This window comes from Ovis canadensis, chromosome 13 (assembly GCF_042477335.2).
Source record: "Ovis canadensis isolate MfBH-ARS-UI-01 breed Bighorn chromosome 13, ARS-UI_OviCan_v2, whole genome shotgun sequence".
In the NCBI taxonomy this organism is placed as follows: Eukaryota; Metazoa; Chordata; class Mammalia; order Artiodactyla; family Bovidae; genus Ovis; species Ovis canadensis.
Genome location: NC_091257.1, coordinates 69,370,782 through 69,388,007, shown reverse-complemented (window position 1 = coordinate 69,388,007; position 17,226 = coordinate 69,370,782). Strand labels below are relative to the sequence as shown.

The following is a 17,226-nucleotide window of genomic DNA, read 5'->3' as shown; positions in this document are numbered from 1 at the left end:
AGGGGCTCCAGGGAACTCCGGCCCAAGCAGCTGTCAGATAAGGTCGGTTCTGGAAACCAGCCCTGGTGGTGCCAGAGCTGGTTCAGATGGTGACTTCTATTTTCCTCAGGCTTTCAGTATTTTCGAAATTTCTGGAACAAGGGTATAATTGTTATTTTTAGCTCCTGATTTCTTTCTATTTAATTGAATAAATAAGACTTGAATAACTCCTTGTATTGAGAATTTCAACCATAGATGCAAACAGGCAAAGAGGCCAAGGCTGGTCCTCCTCTGAGATGCCCACGGCTCTGCTGGTGACCCTCTCAGCCCCTCATCTGTGCAGCCCCACACTTGGATGTACTTGCAGAAATACCTGCTTCCTGGTGTGTGTACAGTATCAGGGGGGTTCCCTCAGCTCAGGTACTTTGGCCCCCCCTTCTTGGGGAGAGCCCACCATGGGGTGGGTGGCGCCTGGAGAATGCATGTTTGGAATTTTCAGAAGTATGGGAGCTTGTTTCTCCTCTCCCAGCCCCCAAATTTCAGGATCTGAGGGAACAGACTGTAGACATGCCTCTGGGGGTCGCTGCCCCTGCTGCCAGTCCATCTCAGAGGGTTCTCAGACTGGCCAGTCCCCACCTCCAGAGGGTTCAGAGCAAACCTGGGGGCTGTGATTTCCCTGCTGAGATAGGAGTGGTTGGAGAGCCAGCACCTGGGAACTCTGGTCCTCCTCCCCATCCACCAAAGGGTGGGGGTGGGCAGGGCAGAGGGCTGTCCCAATGTGGCACTCCTGAGTTTTGCTGGAGTGACTAGAGGTGGCAATGTTTCCACACACGCTGGGGAACTGGAGTAGAGAGGGCGAGGACCAGGATCCTGAGGCTGGGGCCCATGTGTCCTGGGAGACTCAGCCCACATTTTCCAGTTGCCTGTTCACCCCTCATCCCATGGTCCACCAACCAGGATGGGCAGCCCAGGCTCAGGAGCCTCGGAGGGGTACAGGCACCCAGCCACATACTTCACTAGGGTTTCCTGCAGGCAAACCCGGAGCCCAGGGCCATGCCGCTGGGCAGCTGCAGGGAGCCAGGTGGCTCAGGCTGCTGCTAGGAGAGGATTCCCAGGACTCCATGGGACCCTGGCCACATGGGGCTGAGCGGCTGGTGCAGCCAGGATGCCTATGGGATCCCCTTGAGGGTGAGACTGCAGCCCGCCCCCCACCCAGGAATAGGATGCAGGCCTGGGCTCCTTGGTCTGTGCTGGGTTCATGCGGCTCCATGCCCAGTGGGGTGGTGATGGTTTGAGGGTTGCTCGGGGGACATGGCAGGGCTGCAGGCCTGGGTGAGAACACCCCTCCATCCACCCTCTTTGTGACCCTCACTGTGCCTGGCCCACCCTGCCAGTCCGGCATGGAGGCCGGTGAGCCCCTCCTCCCCAGCCCTTATCAGGGTCCCACAGAACCTGTTCCCCTTTGCCCTGCTCTAGGGAGCAAGGAGGAGGTTTGTGCTCCAGGGAGGGGGCTGTGCGGGGCAGGGCCCGCACCCTATCTGGTCTTCCTCTTTGTCCCTTCCACCTTGGAGCCTTTCTGTCCTTGGGACGCTGCTTTGCCCACCAGGGTTACAGTCCTCCCCATCTTCTCTCACTGGTGGGTTTGGGGACACTGGGGCCCTTGAGCCTGGGCTCTGACCAGGTTTGAGGGCAGCCCATCCAGAGAAGGAGGACCCCCATGTGGCCAATGGCTTTTACTTGAGCCTGGAGCCACCCGGGGGCCCCCAGACCAGGAGCTGGGGCTCCCTAGGCTAGCTGGGCACACACCTAGCAGGGAGGGGGAAGACAGGGTGCCAAGCTCAGAGAAGGGTGATTTGGTCACCCCTGATGACTACTTGTGGACTCTGGTGACTGGGCCACAGTGCCTCGGGGATGCAGTTCAAATGGGAAGACTGACCTTACTGTGTGTGGCTTCCCCTCCGGATCCCTTGGAGGCTAAGGCTGAGGGACGAGACAGAACCTTCAAGGCCCAAGGACAGGAGCCGCTGCATGGCCTGCAGAGGGCCTCCTGCCCAGCTGGACCAGGCACAGGGATGGCCTGGGCACATTTGGGCTCCAGGGTTCTGAGAACATCCAGGTAATCCACTCCAGAACCCAGGTCCAGCCCTTCACTAGGCGCCCCTGGGTCCGTGGCTGCCCCACGTCCCTGTAGTGGGTGCTGCCCTCCCCTCCCCAGGCAGCACTGACTGTCATCTGGAACCTTCTGCTTTCAGAGGCCCCCCCTGGCTCCCAGCCCAGGAACCAGGAGCATAACCCAAGCATAACAGGGAGCATAACCCACCCCTGCCCCTCCCCCACTAAGGTCCTAGAGCCAGAACCAGCCCTCTGCTGCCTTGGGAGAGTTCCTTCTGCTCTAGTCCCTCCCTTTGTGCCAAGAGACCCCACCCTGTCCTGCAGAAGATAGTGAGAACCACTGCCCCCACTGTGGTGGCCCTGTTGCTGAGGCCTCCGCCAGGGGCCCCGTGACACAGTCCCGCTGCAGCGAGCATGTGACACGGGCTGCCACGCTGGCCCCTTCCAGAAAGTGGCAGGCCCCAGCGGCCCCTGGCTGCTCCCCCACCCAGGGCATCTGGGGGGGCAGGACTGTTACTGCCCTACTGTTGGAGTAAAGGCCACTGCTGTCCCCCAGCAAGACACAGGGGTCAGGAGGCTGGGGCGGGCTGGCTGGGCACATTCCAGAACTGACCGCCCAGGGCCATCACTCGTCACAACTCGTCGGGGCTGCTGTCTTCGTTATGGGGCTTGAGGACAGGACCAAGTGCTGGTGCTATGGCCCAGAGCCAAGCCACTGGGCAGCTGGCAGCCGTCCCCCTCGGGGGCAACATGGACCCCACTCTCTCTGCAACCCCCGGGGCCAGGGCACTGACAGCGCCCTGTCCTGGGGAGGCCAGGACCACATGGATGGGCAGATCCTGGGCCAGCTGCGCCCCCTGGCAGAGGAGGAGGAGGAAGATGGTGCTGCTCTGGCACCGAGGCCTGCCTTCCCCGGGATGGGCTCAGAGGAGCTGCGGCTGGCCTCCTTCTACGACTGGCCGCTGAGTGCCGTGGTACCGCCGGAGTTGCTGGCCGCTGCGGGCTTCTTCCACACCGGTGAGTCCCGGGGGTCTCCACGGCCCTTCTACACCTGCTCCCTGCCCTACAGTCTCTTTTGTGCTTCAGACCTGGGGAGACGCCAGAACAGCATGGAGCAGTTAGACCTGTGCTGGGGGGACAGTGTTGGTGTCAGAGGTGCCAGGAGGAGGAACGGGAGGTGTGGGGTATCCACTGGTCCCGGGGTCCAGGGAGAGCTCTCAGAGGGCTGGTGGTGTGGGATGGCTGTAGCAGCCCCTGATCTGAGGTCTCTGCTCCAAATCTGTTGATTGTAGGGGATGAGGCAGGGGTGACAGCCACAGGGGTAGAGAGATGAGGTCCCCGTTCCCGTTTAAGGAGTTGTGAGCTTCTAAAACCAAGCCTGGAAGCACACAGCCCCCCTTCTTTCCATCACTGGGAATCCATCCTAAGAGGAGGCACCTGGGGCAGAAGTGCAGGGTGGGGACACCAGGGTTTCCCCCACCTCCCCTTCCCTAACACGCACCTGGATCCTGGCAAGTGCCCCAAGCATGGTACCCCCCCATCCCACCTTTGAGAAATGGAGTGAATGTGAATTCCAAGGAGAATGCCAGGCAAAGTGATGGCGAAGGCCAGTGGGAGCCCCCAAGGCTCACAAATAACCCCAGAGAGCCCTGCCCTAGAAGGAAAGGCCACCTGGGAGCCCTGACCCCAGCCCAGGGGGGAAGCCCCTAGCCATACAAGGGACCCAGTGTGGTCAAGACCAGTGTCTCGGCTCCACCCCAGGCCAGCAGGACAAGGTGAGGTGCTTCTTCTGCTACGGGGGTCTGCAGAGCTGGGAGCGAGGCGACGACCCCTGGACCGAGCATGCCAGATGGTTCCCCAGGTACCACCTCCCCTCCCCAGTCCCAGGGTGTCTCGGGGAACCAGGATGGGGGGACTCTCTGGGGACAGCACTTCTAGTTCTCCCTTGATGTTCAAGACTCTGTCTCCAAAACAGCTTCCCAGAAAGCCCACCACCCGGCGGGAAGCAGGGGTCCCCTGGCTCAACCTGGACAGTGCGGGGTCCTCTGACAGCCCAAGCCTCTAGGCTGTCATGTCTGAATCCGCTTTCCTCAGGTGTGAGTTCCTGCTCCAGACAAAAGGAAGGGACTTTGTCTGCAGGGTTCAGGAGTCCTGTTGCTGCCCACCGGGCTCCTGGGTGAGTCCTTCCTGCCCTTAGGGCTTCAGGGGGTGGTGGTGAGGGGCCTGCCCCAGCCCTGCTCCTTCACCTGCTCGGGGCACAGGGTTTCTCTGACTTCTTCCAGGACCGGTCGGAGGAACCGGAAGATGTGGGTCCTGCCACCCCCTCAGGTGAGCCGGGATGAGAGGCCTGTGTTGGCTCCCTTGGGCACCTTGGCCCGCACCACGGCCGGCTCCACTGGGTGTGCTGCCTGCAGACAGCAGGAGAGTGAAGGTTGCTTGGCTGGGCCTGCGGGTGTGCTGCTTGGGCTTGCTTCACTGGGGGGCTTCACACAGGCATTGCGCGTGTGTCCCAGGCTCTGGAGAGGCCCCTGCTACCCCTGAACTGGCTGCCGTGGGCATGGCCAGCCCTGAGAAGGGCAGAGGGGCATAGAGGGACAGGCTGCCATCAGCCAACCATGCCTGAGAGCTGACCGGTCGCTGTCCCCATCACACAGAGTCCGGCCCTCTGCCCTCTGTCGGTGCCCAGGGTCTGAGGGGCTCCAGGCTTGGGTCCATACTGCGCTACCTGAGCTTCAGTGCCCTGAGCTGTGAAGTGGGCCTGGTGCCAACCTCACCTGGGATCAAACAAGAGTCTGTGTGCCACCCTGGGAGCAGTACCCGGCTCTTAGTCAGCTTCTGTGATCAGGTTTACGTCTTCCCTGTGCGTGGCACCTCTGACAAAGGCCCTGGGAACACAACTCTGGACACAGAGGCAGCGGCCGTGATGGCGCCAGGGCCCCTTGTAATGACGACGTGGCCCTGCTGACGGGCCACAGTGGCCGGCCGCTGTCTCTGCTGGGACCCTGAGGCCGCAGCCCCTGCCTGCCCTTGGCCCAGCACCCCTCGTTCTGCCTTGCAGATGTGGGGGGCGGCCAGGGGTGGCCAGCATGGAGCCAGTGCCCAGCAGTCCAGGCCGTGCTTCGCATGGGCTTCAGGCCGGGCCAAGTGCAAGGGCTGCTGCAGCGCAAGTACCACCAGATGGCGCTGACCGGCATGTCCACGTCGCAACTGGTAGCCGACCTGCTCCAGGAAGAGGACGGGGGCCGGGTGGTGGGGGCCAGAGGTATGTTCCTGTCTCTGGGCACAGCCCACCTCTCCTTCCTTATTCCCTCTGGGCACAGATGCCGCTGCCCCCACGGTGCCGGGCACAGAGCATCCATCACCACTGCACAAGGGGCTGAACAGGCAGAGTTCTGGTGGAAAGTAGACTCTGGGACACTGGTGTGCTGTGGGCGGGGGAGCTGGGGCTAGACACTGCCTGTGGCCTGTTGGCTGGGGGCTGGGCCTCAGGTCCCCTGGGAGCCTCACGTCTGTTCTAACTGCCCACAGCTCCTGCCCTGCCAGGGCCTGAGCTGCTCACACCCAGAATAGAGGCTCAGGTGGAGAGTGCCCTGGAGTCAGGTGAGGGTGAGCGCCATCTGGGGTTGGCCGGGGCTGGCCCTCCTGCATTCCACAGTGGGGATGGGCACTCCCTGTTTGGCCTGCCTTGCCCCTCAGCCAGTACAAAGGGCAGAGGTCAAGGTGTGGGCACGGTGTCACAGGTCCCCCCGGCGGAGAACCGGGAGGCGTGCAGGATGCAGAGGAGCAGCTGCGGCGCCTTCGAGAGGAGCGGACATGCAGGGTGTGCCTGGACCGCACAGTGGGCGTCGTCTTCGTGCCCTGCGGCCATCTGGCCTGTGCCGAGTGCGCGCCCAACCTGCAGCAGTGCCCCATCTGCAGGGCCCCCGTCCGCAGCTGCGTGCGCACCTTCCTGTCCTAGGCCAGGTGAGCGTGCAGCTCCTGTGGTCCTGACTTGGGGTCGCCTGCTGGGATGGGGGCAGCAGGAGGCAGCACCTCTTTCCCCCCTCCTTGGCCCTTCCCTGACCCTGGCAGATATCACAGGTCAACCTCATGCCTTCTCCTGATGCTCAGAGACTCGCTTTGAGTCCTTCTCGACACACCACCCTGGGGGAGCCACAACCACTCTGCTTGGGCCCCTCTCTGCCTTGGTTTTCCTAGTGGTCAAGGGGATAAAGCCTCCTGTCCAGCTGGGCATACAGGGTGGCAGCCAAGCCACGGGGAGGACCACGTTGGAGGCGCGTGGAGAAAAGCAGGATGCCCTTGTCAGGAGGAAGGGCTGGGGTCTTCCTGAGCACAAGACCCCGATGGGGATCTCAAGCTGGGAGCCGAGGCCTGATGGAAATGCACAGTGGGTGGGTGAGGGGTCTATGACTCTCTGATGTTCATCGGGGGCAGAACCCCTCCAGGGTTCCCAAAGGCCACTGAGCCCCAAGAATCTCTCCAAGAATCTTCCAGTGGGGGAGAAGTGGCAGGGAAGGGAACTCCCTGGGGGCTGAGAGACCCCAGCTGCATGGAGAAGCACCTGGAGCTGTGGACTCGGCCCTTCTCCCTGCCAGGAGCTGTGAGCTGAGGCGCCCTGAGCTGGCGTACACCACTGACCAGTCCTGTGTGGAAGATGGAGCTGCAGGCGGCTTGGCGTGGGGAGGTGGGGGTTGTTTTACCCAAGCATGGATGCTTCAGAAAGTCAAAATAAAGCATGGGTTTTCCCTGGACAGTGCCCAGCAGCCTCTGTTCCAGAACCGCAACGCCCTCCCCTCCACCCAGCCCCCCTCCACCCAGACCCCTCCCCTCCACCCTGCCCCCTCACCTCGCCTCACCAGCAGGGCAGCACAGCTGGTCAGGTCCATTCCAGGCCATCCCCTCCTCCCCTTTCTCCTCCCCGTTTCTCGTGCTATCTTTTCAATGTTTTAGGACTTTTAGAATGGACTGGCCTGGGCTGCTTCTGAAATTGAAATTGCAGTTGTCCACCAAGTCCGGCAGGGCAGGTGATCTGGAGGCAGGTTCCTCTCTCCTCCACTGGTGGGCACCTTGGGACGTGCTAGGACGATTGCACCCTGGGGGCTTGGACAGTGTCTTCCACTTGTCACCAGGCAGCCCCTGCCCTGTGGGCTCCTGGGCAAGCCCAGCCCCCACCTCGGGGGTCCCACTGGCCGCAGCACCTGTAGCCCTAACCCTAACTCCCACAGAGCTTGGTGGGGTCACCGTGTGCTCACACTGACCCTCGTGCTGGGGTCACACTTGCTCCATCTTGCGGTCCCCTTGGCCAGCCCCTCCCCCCAGCATGGGTGTGTGCAGCCTTTGGGGGTCTGGCTGCCCTGGGGAGGGCACCTGAGCGAGGGGGCTCCTTGAACAGCCACCCCAGGCGTGCCGTGGATGGAGTGCAACTCTGCTACTGAGGCCAGCAATGAGGTTTTCTCTTGGGCCTTTTTTTTTTCTTCTTTAGAAAAAGGAAGCAACTCTTCAGAGGTTGCAGCCATCCTCGTCCTGGCACTGGCCTTGCCGCCCTGGTCACGTACAGTTACTAGACCCTGGGGCACCTGCAGGGCCGTGGGGGTGGGAGGGTCCGCTGCCGGGAGCCTCCTGTCATCCATGACAGGTCACAGGCTGGAGATCACAGGGGCGGGATGGCTGCTCTTCATTTATGTGGGCCTGTGGGGGTGAGGTGAGGGGTGGGCAAGGTCAGAGATGAGGAAGAAAAGTGCTGCCATGTGGACAAAACCCAAGAAGGGGAGGGTGTCCTGGCCTTGGGTGGGGTGGGGGAGGGACTGGACTTTAGCCAGGCCCTCCCTGGACTGGACGGGGCTCCCCATGCAGGCAGCTGGGGGCCTTGTCCCTGCAGAGCTGACTTTGGCTGCAGATACCTCATTCAGGTTTGAGCCAGGGGGCTGGGAGTGAGGTGAGAGGCTCACCCTGGGTTCTCCTGGCCACCCCAGCTCCACCAGAAGCTTGTCCAGCCCGGCCAGCTCTTCTAGGCTGTGTGCCCTGGGTCATCGACTCCCACACACCCTGCCTTGGCCTGAGGGCCTGAACTGGGTCTCTACCCCATGATGGGAGCTGAACGTCTACTACCTCTGATGGCCCTTGGCTGACATGGGGCCTTACTTACAGGGGAGAAGGGCTGGGGGCTGCCAAGAGGGTCAGGGTCCCAGGGGATGGTTGCACATATGGCCCTGAAGGGGAAGCTTGTCTCCATGGGCCTGGTGGGGATGGAGGAAGTGCAGCTTTACTAGGAGGACTATCAACCACCTCTTCTGACCCTACTTTCAGGATTCCATGTGGGACAAGGCCTGTGGCAAAGGCCATTTCAGAGGAGGGAGGCCAACAGTACAGGCACCCCCACTAGAGGCCTGGGGGCTGCAGGGCTGTAGACATTGCTTTACAAGAGGGAAGAAGTCTGATCCTCTGAAAGGAGCCAACACTACATATTTCCTGCCACAGGAGACTTCCCCGGTGGTCCAGAGGTTAAGAATCCACCTTGCAACCCAGGGCACACGGGTTCAATCCCTGGTGGGAGAACTAATATGCCACATGCCGTGGAGCAATTAAGCTGTGCACCACAACTGCTGAGCCCGTGCACGGAAGATCCTGCATGAGGATATGAAGACCCCTCGTGCTGCAACTCAGACCCCATACTGCCAAATGCATAAATTTCCTGCCACAGGGAAACCCAGGAAAGTCAGCAGGTCATTCTCCTGGGCAGAGGCCTCTCAGTGTCCCCTCAGCCTCTGTACCCTATACTCTGCCCAGAGTCAGCCTGGAGCAGATCTCAGGAAAGTGGGGGATGGACAGACAGACAGATGATGAATGGACAGACAGACAGCTGGCTGGTGAGGTCTCCCCCAGGAGAGGAGCCTGGTGGCTGTGAGCTCTGGGGTGGCCAGGCCAGTGGGCAGTCTCCGCAGCTGTCCTTACAGGATGCCTGCTCGCACTAGAGGTTGGAAGTCTTTTCATTGACATGGCAGGGAGGAAATGGGTCAAATCCACCAATGAAATCAACTGAAAGAAACCAAGACCCAAATAAAACAACCCAAATGATGGATAGGATGGCAGAGCAGAGAAGTTCCCAAGTGCAAACACTCAGGTGATGACACAGCAGCAGGAGAGGCCCAGACTGGAGGGTGGGGTTCCCACTTGGCATAGGGTTTCACAGGACACTGGCCTCTCAGCAGGGGGCTGGCCCTTGCCCTGCTGGGCTCCCCCAGTCCTGGTGCCTCAAAGCTGGGACTGCACTGCGTGTGGATGGCCAGGGCCCGCTGGGCCAAGCTGAACCCCAGGGCTATCGCCTGACCTAAAATATTTTAATGTAACCAATACAGGAAGCTCCTTCTGTTTCCTCCCAGTTGGCTGTAGGCTGAGCGATGGTTTTGGGCCACCCAACACCAAGGGGCAGGATACGTGGAGGCTGGTCCCTGAGCGAATCTGGTTTCTGAGGACACTCAGCCCGCCAACTTTACGGCCACTCCCTTCTGACCTCTAGGGACAGAGGCTCTGAATTGTGCTTCAGATCCAGAGAAGTTTCTGCCCATAGGAGCCCTGGGCCCCCCTGGGTGCACCCAGCCCTTTTCATCCTTGTGAGAACCCGTCAGAGCCTGGGTGGTCAGGTCGGCAAGAACACCTGAGTGTTCATGCTGCAAATCAGAGGAAAGTTGAGAGCATTCTCAGATGGGGGATGTGCCTGCGCTCCTCAAATGTGTCCCCCCAGCACTAGGGCCTGAAGTGGGGCCAGCTGCCCACTGCAAGGGGAAGCAAGAGGGCTTTTCCTCTGCTGGTCAGGACTCAGACTTCTGCCTGCAACAGCTGTAGGAATTACAGGGCCAGCCCTGCAGCACAGAAACCCTCAGACCAGGAGGGCTTGGGGTGTGCTGACCCCTGTTGCCCTCATCTCTGGACCTTCCCATCTCTGCGTAGGCCAGAACCTTCAGGGCTCAGGGACTCCTTTAAGAGGCCAGCTCTCAGGTCTCCGTGGCCAGCCTGTAGCCTCTCTTCTCCTCCTTCACTGCCTGGCAGAGCTGGCAGGTTAGTAATGGGATTCTGCAGGAGGCTAGTGGTCACACACTTACAGCTGTCCTCCTCCTTGGTGATCACACTGACCATGTGGCAGGCACAGATGAAGCCCACGAGCTGAAAGACATGGGGAGGTCCCTCAGACTGAAGCCCTGGAGATGCATTCACATCTTCGTGGGACATGGACCTCAGTGCGTCCTAACCACATGGCCACTGCCCACTGGCCTCCTCATCTGTAACTCAGAACAAGCAGGGTGATCTGCCGGCCTCCTCAACTCTGGAGTTCCAGATGGTGTTCATTCCCCAGGTGAGCCAGCACATGCATCCCTGTGGGTGAGGGCTGAGAGGGGTGAGGGCGGTCAGTGGATGAGTGAGGCAGGAAGGTGATCAACCCCCTGCTTGAACGAGGAGTAAGATGCAGAGAGATGACCTGGGAGGCACATGGCCACAGCCAGGATGTCCCCTGGGCTGACTCCCTGTTACAGCCAAGCAATCCTCCCTGGGGCCTCTCACTGTAAGCAGACAACCACTGGATTTCTTCCCCCTGGGAAGCCACAGTAGAGAAGCTTCAAGTCAGCCAAGTTCAGAGTCTGCACAACAGCACAGGGGAGACAGACTGAAGACTTGGTGCAGCAGGCAATTCTGGGCAGAGTGGGTGGGGCAGGCTGCTGCCCTGCAGGTGGTGAGGGCTTGGCGGGACACAAGTTCATCAGCTGGGCTCCTCAAAGGATGCTCAGACTTCAGGGCAAAGAGGACAGACCGGTGTTCAACCCCCACAGACCCCCGGGCACCAGGGCCACCACAGGAAACAGGGCTCCAGCTAAGATGGGACAAGGCCAGTGCCACCTGAGCCTGGGCAATGGTAAGCATGGGGTGGGGAGGGGAGCCGTTCCCCCACGCCTGGCACTTACTGCATCCTTTCTAGTGAGAATGAGGGGGCCCAACTCTGACCCTCAGCCAGGGCTGACAGGTGACACACAGGGCAACCTGGCGTGTGTGCATGCTAAGCCACTTGTTTTGTCCAGCTCTTTGCGACCCTGTAGACTGTAGCCCTCCAGGGTCCTCTGTCCATGGGATTCTCCAGGCAAGAACACTGGAGTGGGTTGTCATGCCCTCTTCCAGGGGATCTTCCCAACTCAGGGATCGAACCCCCGTATCTTATGTCTCCCACATTGGCAGGAAGGTTCTTCTTTACCACTAGCGCCACCTGAGCAGCAGGCAACAAAATGCATCTTGAGGCTACAGGGTCCTGTGGAAGGTCCACAACCCCATGCGCTCGCAGGATACCAGGAGAAGCTTCTTCTACAGAAGCTAGGAATCTGAGAGGTGGCCCAGGCTGCTCCCTGCCCTGGAGGTCAGCCCTACATTTCCGGGGCATCACTGTCATCTTTGGTCACCCCCACAGCAAGCAGTGGTCTTGACCCAGAAGACACAGCATAGAGTGAGGTTCTGAGGTGCCCCAATCTTCCCACAGAGGCTCCCTCCATGTTCCCCATCCTGCGTGCTATGGACAAAGTCCACCCCGCCCTCTAGCTTGGGGTGGTCCCTGGGGGGGCGTCCAGCAGGAAACTGGAGGGAGGGGGAGGGGAGAAGCATGGCTTGTATCCCCCAGCCCCTTCTCCGTCTGCACAACTCCTCTCCATCCCTTCAGGCCAGGGATGCGGCAGGTCAGCCACGAGTCCCAGGGGAGGAGGCTATCCCATGGGGTCCCTGACATGGCACCTGCCCTTGGAACAGCCCCTTCACCAGCCCCCAGAAATTAATCTCAGCTGAGTGTATCATCTCTGTCTTGCTGGGACCTTCACTGATCAGGGGAACAAGCAGAAAGGAGGTTTCAGAGAGGGTAGTGGGGTCTGTTTGTGGGGCAACCACAGCGGGAGGGTGGGGGGTACATGAAGGCAGCCGGCAGTACGGTTTCAGGAGCAAAGGCCACAGGAAGGAGAGGGTGCCTTTCATCATCAGTGGTGAGACCTCAGCGGGTTGCTTAACCTTTGTGTCTTATCTCTTCGTGCAGTATAGCCCAACAGCTTTCCTCGATGCCCGATGTGCCTTGAAGGAGGAGCTGGAGCTCGAAGGGCTCAGAAGCCCATCCTCCCAGACAGCAGGCCAGAGGCTTCTGCTGTGTCTATCTGCTTGCCATGGAAAGGCAAACCTAGCTGCCATTCCCAACAGCCTCGCCCAAGAGCTGGCCAAGGTGCTGAAAACCTCATCAATGCAGCCCTGCTCCTCCTGGGGGGCAGGCGGGGCGCTGGGGGAGGCCACCCTGTCTGTCACACCTCTGCCCTCCCAATGCCCCTCCTGTCCCACTTCGGGATCCTGTCCAGCTCCTCCGTGGGGCTCTTGGACCTGCCATCCTCGCCCCCCAGCCCCGGCTGACTGTGCAGTCAAGGGTCTGTGTCTCCTGGGTCCTCAAGAGCAAACAGCAGAGCACTAAGTGGCATTTAGAGGTATTTTTTACTGAAGACCTACTACAGCACAGGGAACTCTACTCAACATTGTGTAACAACCTACTCAGGAAAAGAATCTGAAAAAGAAAGGACATACCCATGTGTATAACTGAACCATTTTGCTGTACACCGTAAACCAATGCAACATTGTACATCAGCTATGTGTGTGATGCTAACTCATTTCAGCCATGTCTGACCCTTTGCGACACTATGGACTATAACCCACCAGGCTCCTCTGTCCATGGGATTCTCCAGGCTATACTTCAATATAAAATTAAATTTTAAAAAGGAGGCTTCCCTGGTGACTCAGTGGTAAAGAATTCGCCTACCAGTGCAGGAGACATGAGCTTGATTCCTGGTCTGGGAAGATCCCACATGCCACGGAGCAAGTAAACCTGTTCACCACAACTATTGAGCCTGCGCTCTAGAGCCAGGGAAGCACAACTACCGAAGCCCGTGCACCCTAGAGCCTGTGCTCTGCAACAAAGAAGCCACCGTGATGAGAACCCTGCGCACTGCAGCTACAGAGGAGCCCGTGCACAGCACCGAAGGCCCAGCACAGCCACAAACAAAACAAATAAAATCATTTAAAAAAGAATATTAAGAAGGAAACCGCATCCCTAGGGATGAAGGATAAAAGTGAGGAGGCTCCGTCTCTGCTGTCTTGTGCAATCAGAAACGCCCGGGAGAATCTTCCCTCCTTCTCTTCCAGCTTCCCTCCTGCTTCCTGTTCACAGTTTACGTACGTGACTTCAGAAGCTCTGAAAACTATATCTTTATCCAAGTGTATCCTTGTCAAGGGGTTCTCTCCCTTTTCAAGGGGTGCATCCGGGTTCCCACAGTTTTTGGGTCACCAGGGCTCTCTTTTTGCCTCAGTGAGGGGTGGTGGTGGGGGGAGAGGGTCCCAGCCCCTGACGGAGGGGCAACTCCGTGTCCTTGGGGCAGCACCCAGGTGTCCCAAAGGTTGATTCCCTGCAGGTCCTGTGAGAGCAGGAGGAGAGGGAGCCCCGGATGCTCATGAGGCATCCAAACTGTCCTGTTTTCTTTGCCAGGGAAGGCCTTAGACTTGGAATTCAGTTTCCAATGTCAGCTGCTGGTGCAGAGCATCCATGTTGTAAACCCAGTGTCCACCCAGACCCTCTGCTGTTGACCCACTGTGTGCACCAGGGAGTCAGGAGCCACCAGGTCTGACTAGTGACCTCTGGTGGCCACACCTGTCCTGCCTCGAGCCCTGGAGTCAGCCCAGGTTGCCTGTCATTGGCCCAGCCTGCTCTCAGCCCTTCCCATCAAATCGCTTCCCTGGGGCTGCAGACAAAATACCCCATGCTCAATTACTTTTGATTTTCAGATACACAGTAAAACTGGTTTTAGTATAAGTATATTCCAAACATAGCATGGAACACACTTACACTAAAACTTGCTGTTTATCTAAAATTCAACTTTAACTGGGCATTATGTATTTTTATTTGGAGAATCTACACTTCTGCTCTCAACACTGCAGGAGGAGAAAGCAGCCAGCATGCAGGCCAGGCTATGGCTCCTCTGCTACCCCTGGCTCCAGGACCAACCATCAGACATGGAAACAGAGTCTCTGACTTGGAGGAGGCCACTGGGACGCTCTCAGGCTCCTCGCCTGCCACGCTGCCTATGGGGCAGGGAGAGGGCTGCAGGAGCCTTTGTCTCAATGCCCCTCGTGGAGGGTCCCACATGCCTGCCCGGCCCCACAGCATCCTCAGAAACTTCAGGTTCTGTCTCCTCGGCTCATCCTCACGCCGACTCTGGGGTCAGAGTTGGTTCTGAGACCACGTAACAGAGCAGGTATCCCAGGCCACAGAGGAGGGGGTGGTGGTGTGGTCCCTTAGCCTCTCAGCAGGGATGGGGTGAGGAGGGGCTTCCTGCCCTGGCAGAGGCCACAGTGCACCCCTCCCCCCGCCTTCCCTCCCCCATGCTCACCACCAGCAGGGTCTGCAGGGCGCTGTGCAGAGCCTCCATGTGGCCATACTCCAGGATGGCTGTCTGTCCAGAGAACCCAAGCCAGCCGCCGGTTCCTCGTGCACCCAGCCCAGGCCATGCTCACACCACCAGGACCGCTGCTGGGAGAGGTTGAGGTCAGGAAGTCACTGACCTCCTGAGACGAGGAGGTGGGACCAACCGGGTGAGTGCCAGGGACACTACCAGCCTGCTCCCCCCACAACAGGCCGGTTGGGCTCCCTGAGCAGAGCAAGGGGTTTGCTGTTGGAGACAGGGGCACCAAGGCCCTCCCAGCCTTCCCCTGCAGGGAAGGCCTTACTGTGCTTGCCATGGACTCCAGCTCACATCCTCTCCTACAGGAAGGCCTCGCTGCCCAGGACACACTGTTTCTGTGCCCTGGGCCCCTCCTTCCCATCTTTGGCCAATGCTGCCGTTTCAGGTACGTTGGAACTAACATCTGTCCCCCCATTGCTGTCTAGGTGTGGTCCCACGAAGCAGGGGCCATCTACCCCACTGCCTACCATGCTGCCCGCCCCATTCCTGGCTCTTGGACTCCCCTCTGAGCTTCGGGCAAGGATGAAACACAGCACTTCATGTGACGTGCTCCAAGGAGCTGCATAGGCAGGATTTGCTCACATGGATACTCCCAGCAGAACGCAGCTTAGATGAGTTGTCCCCCAACCCGTAGAGGGATCAGGGGCTTTATCAGCACTTGAAGGAGCAGTCCAGACGGTGGGCAGGAGGACAGCATCCTGTCTGTCTGACTACCCGGGTGGAGTTCCCACCTGCATCCCTCTGCAAAGGCTAGTCTCTCTGCTCCTGCTCCCAGCCTAGACTCTCCTTCCAGGTGCTGCCCAGGCTCCCAGGCCCCCTCCTCCAGAAAGCCTTCCCTGGTGCACCTCCTCCCAGCTGGAGACCACCTGCCCATCAATACCCACAACCCCTCATCCATCCATCAGATCACTGGTCTTTCTCCAAACCTTTACTGAGTCACTGGTGTGAGCCAGGACTGCTCAGGGTGCAGGGGATACAACCATAAACAGACCCAGCCACTGCCTCTATGGGGGAAATGGGCGATAAACAAGCAAACATGCCCAGTGTCCCTGGGGCCAGCCAAGACCCCTCCATTCACACTAGTTTCCTACAACTTCACTCACCTTTGAGAGGTCCCCACATCCAAGTAGATGCAGATAATCAAGACATTCCAGGCCATCCAGGTGGCTGCCCACACTACCTACTACTGAGACAGGGGAGGACAGGGGTGGGGTGAGCCCAGCTCTTCGGGGCGGGAGCTTGATTTTGCACCATGCCCTTGGAGAACAAAGCCTCTGCAGGCTGGGGGGCTCTGCTCCCCGAGTCTGAAGACCAGGGTGCTCCATTTGGAGGGAGGCCTCCTCCAGCCTGCCAGGGGCAGGTCCCACACTGTCCTGATGGGGTGACAGGGCTCCTGCTCCCCTGGGGGTAGGGAGTGCACCCAGGAGATGGGAATAGCTGGTTGGGGGAGCCAACATGGAGCACAGTTTCTGAGATCAGTGTCCTGGCCCAGGGGTGCCTGTGGCCCATCCCACATAGACCAATAATCAGCAAGAGCATGTGTGGTCTGAACTCTAGAGCACCTCCAAAAACCACCCCAAAGATCATCACGAAGAGCTGCCTACAGGGGGAGGGCTGCCAGTTGGCACCCAGTTTTACTGAGACCCAGCCCTGGCCCTCTCTGCTGTACTTCTCAGGCTGGTCTGTGCCACGGCGCTGAGCTGAATACCTGCCACAAGGACTGTGGTCATGAAGCCTGGGAGCCCGCACCTGGGCCTTTACAGCAGTGTTTGCTGCACATCCTGGCCCAGAACAACAATGCTGATCTACACTGAAGGAAATGCTGCTCTGCTTGCAGCAAAACCTCCTGCACATCCTTTGAGCTTCTTCCACAACAGCGGGGGGGGGGGTGGGGGGGGCGGAGGTGGGTACAGGAAGGTGGCAGGGCAGGGGAAGCGGTGCTGGAACATTCCGGGTTTCAATCCCACCCTGGTGCCCTGCAGCTCAGTTTCCCAGAAGCTTTCCTGAAGCCACAGTTTCCATGTCAGAACTCAGAAGTCCAGGCTTCTGGAAGGTTTGGGCCTGCGGGTCTGTGCAGCTGAAATCGTGGCCTTTCCACGTTTTCTAGTGGCTTCTAGGACAATACTGTCACTGAAGTCCCCCATGCTGGTCATCCCAGGCCACCTGCCTGCAGGAGAAGGGCTGGAGCAGAGCCGACTCACCACCACAATGTAGCAAGGCCGGCACTGGATGGTGCTGAAGAGCCCCAGGATAACCACAACAATGCGGGCGAAGGTGGCCAAGATGGGTGCCCACTGGTAGCCCAGGAGGTTGAACACCTGCAGCTCCAGGGTAGTGACCTAGGAGCAGGGCAGTTGCATGAGAGGCAGCAAACCCCTGGCGGCCCCAGACCCCCCTCCTGCCTGATCACCATCATCCAGCACCCACTGTGGTCTCGGCTCCTCAACAAAAATCTCCCGATGAGTCAAATGGACCTAGAAGCATCACCACTGGGGTGTTCTTCCTTGAGCAAGTCCCAGGCCTCAGTTTCCTCAGCTGCATAATGAGAACACAGGGGCTTCTCTAACTCAGGAGGCTGTCAGGCCAAACAGTGAACGTGCGGCAGAAAGGTCAAGTTCAA

At 59.4% G+C, this 17,226-nt stretch overlaps 1 protein-coding gene across 1 annotated transcript; it reads left to right on the top strand.

Moving 5' to 3' along the window:
* Positions 1-2,493: 2,493 nt before the first annotated feature.
* BIRC7 (baculoviral IAP repeat containing 7) lies at positions 2,494-6,842 on the top strand. Its single transcript, XM_069548896.1, has 8 exons — positions 2,494-3,108; positions 3,853-3,952; positions 4,186-4,267; positions 4,374-4,419; positions 5,150-5,353; positions 5,620-5,691; positions 5,832-6,054; positions 6,687-6,842. Exons 1-7 carry the CDS (start codon positions 2,754-2,756, stop codon positions 6,047-6,049), a joined length of 1,077 nt encoding a protein of 358 aa, XP_069404997.1. The 5' UTR covers positions 2,494-2,753; the 3' UTR covers positions 6,050-6,054; positions 6,687-6,842.
* Positions 6,843-17,226: the final 10,384 nt, after the last annotated feature.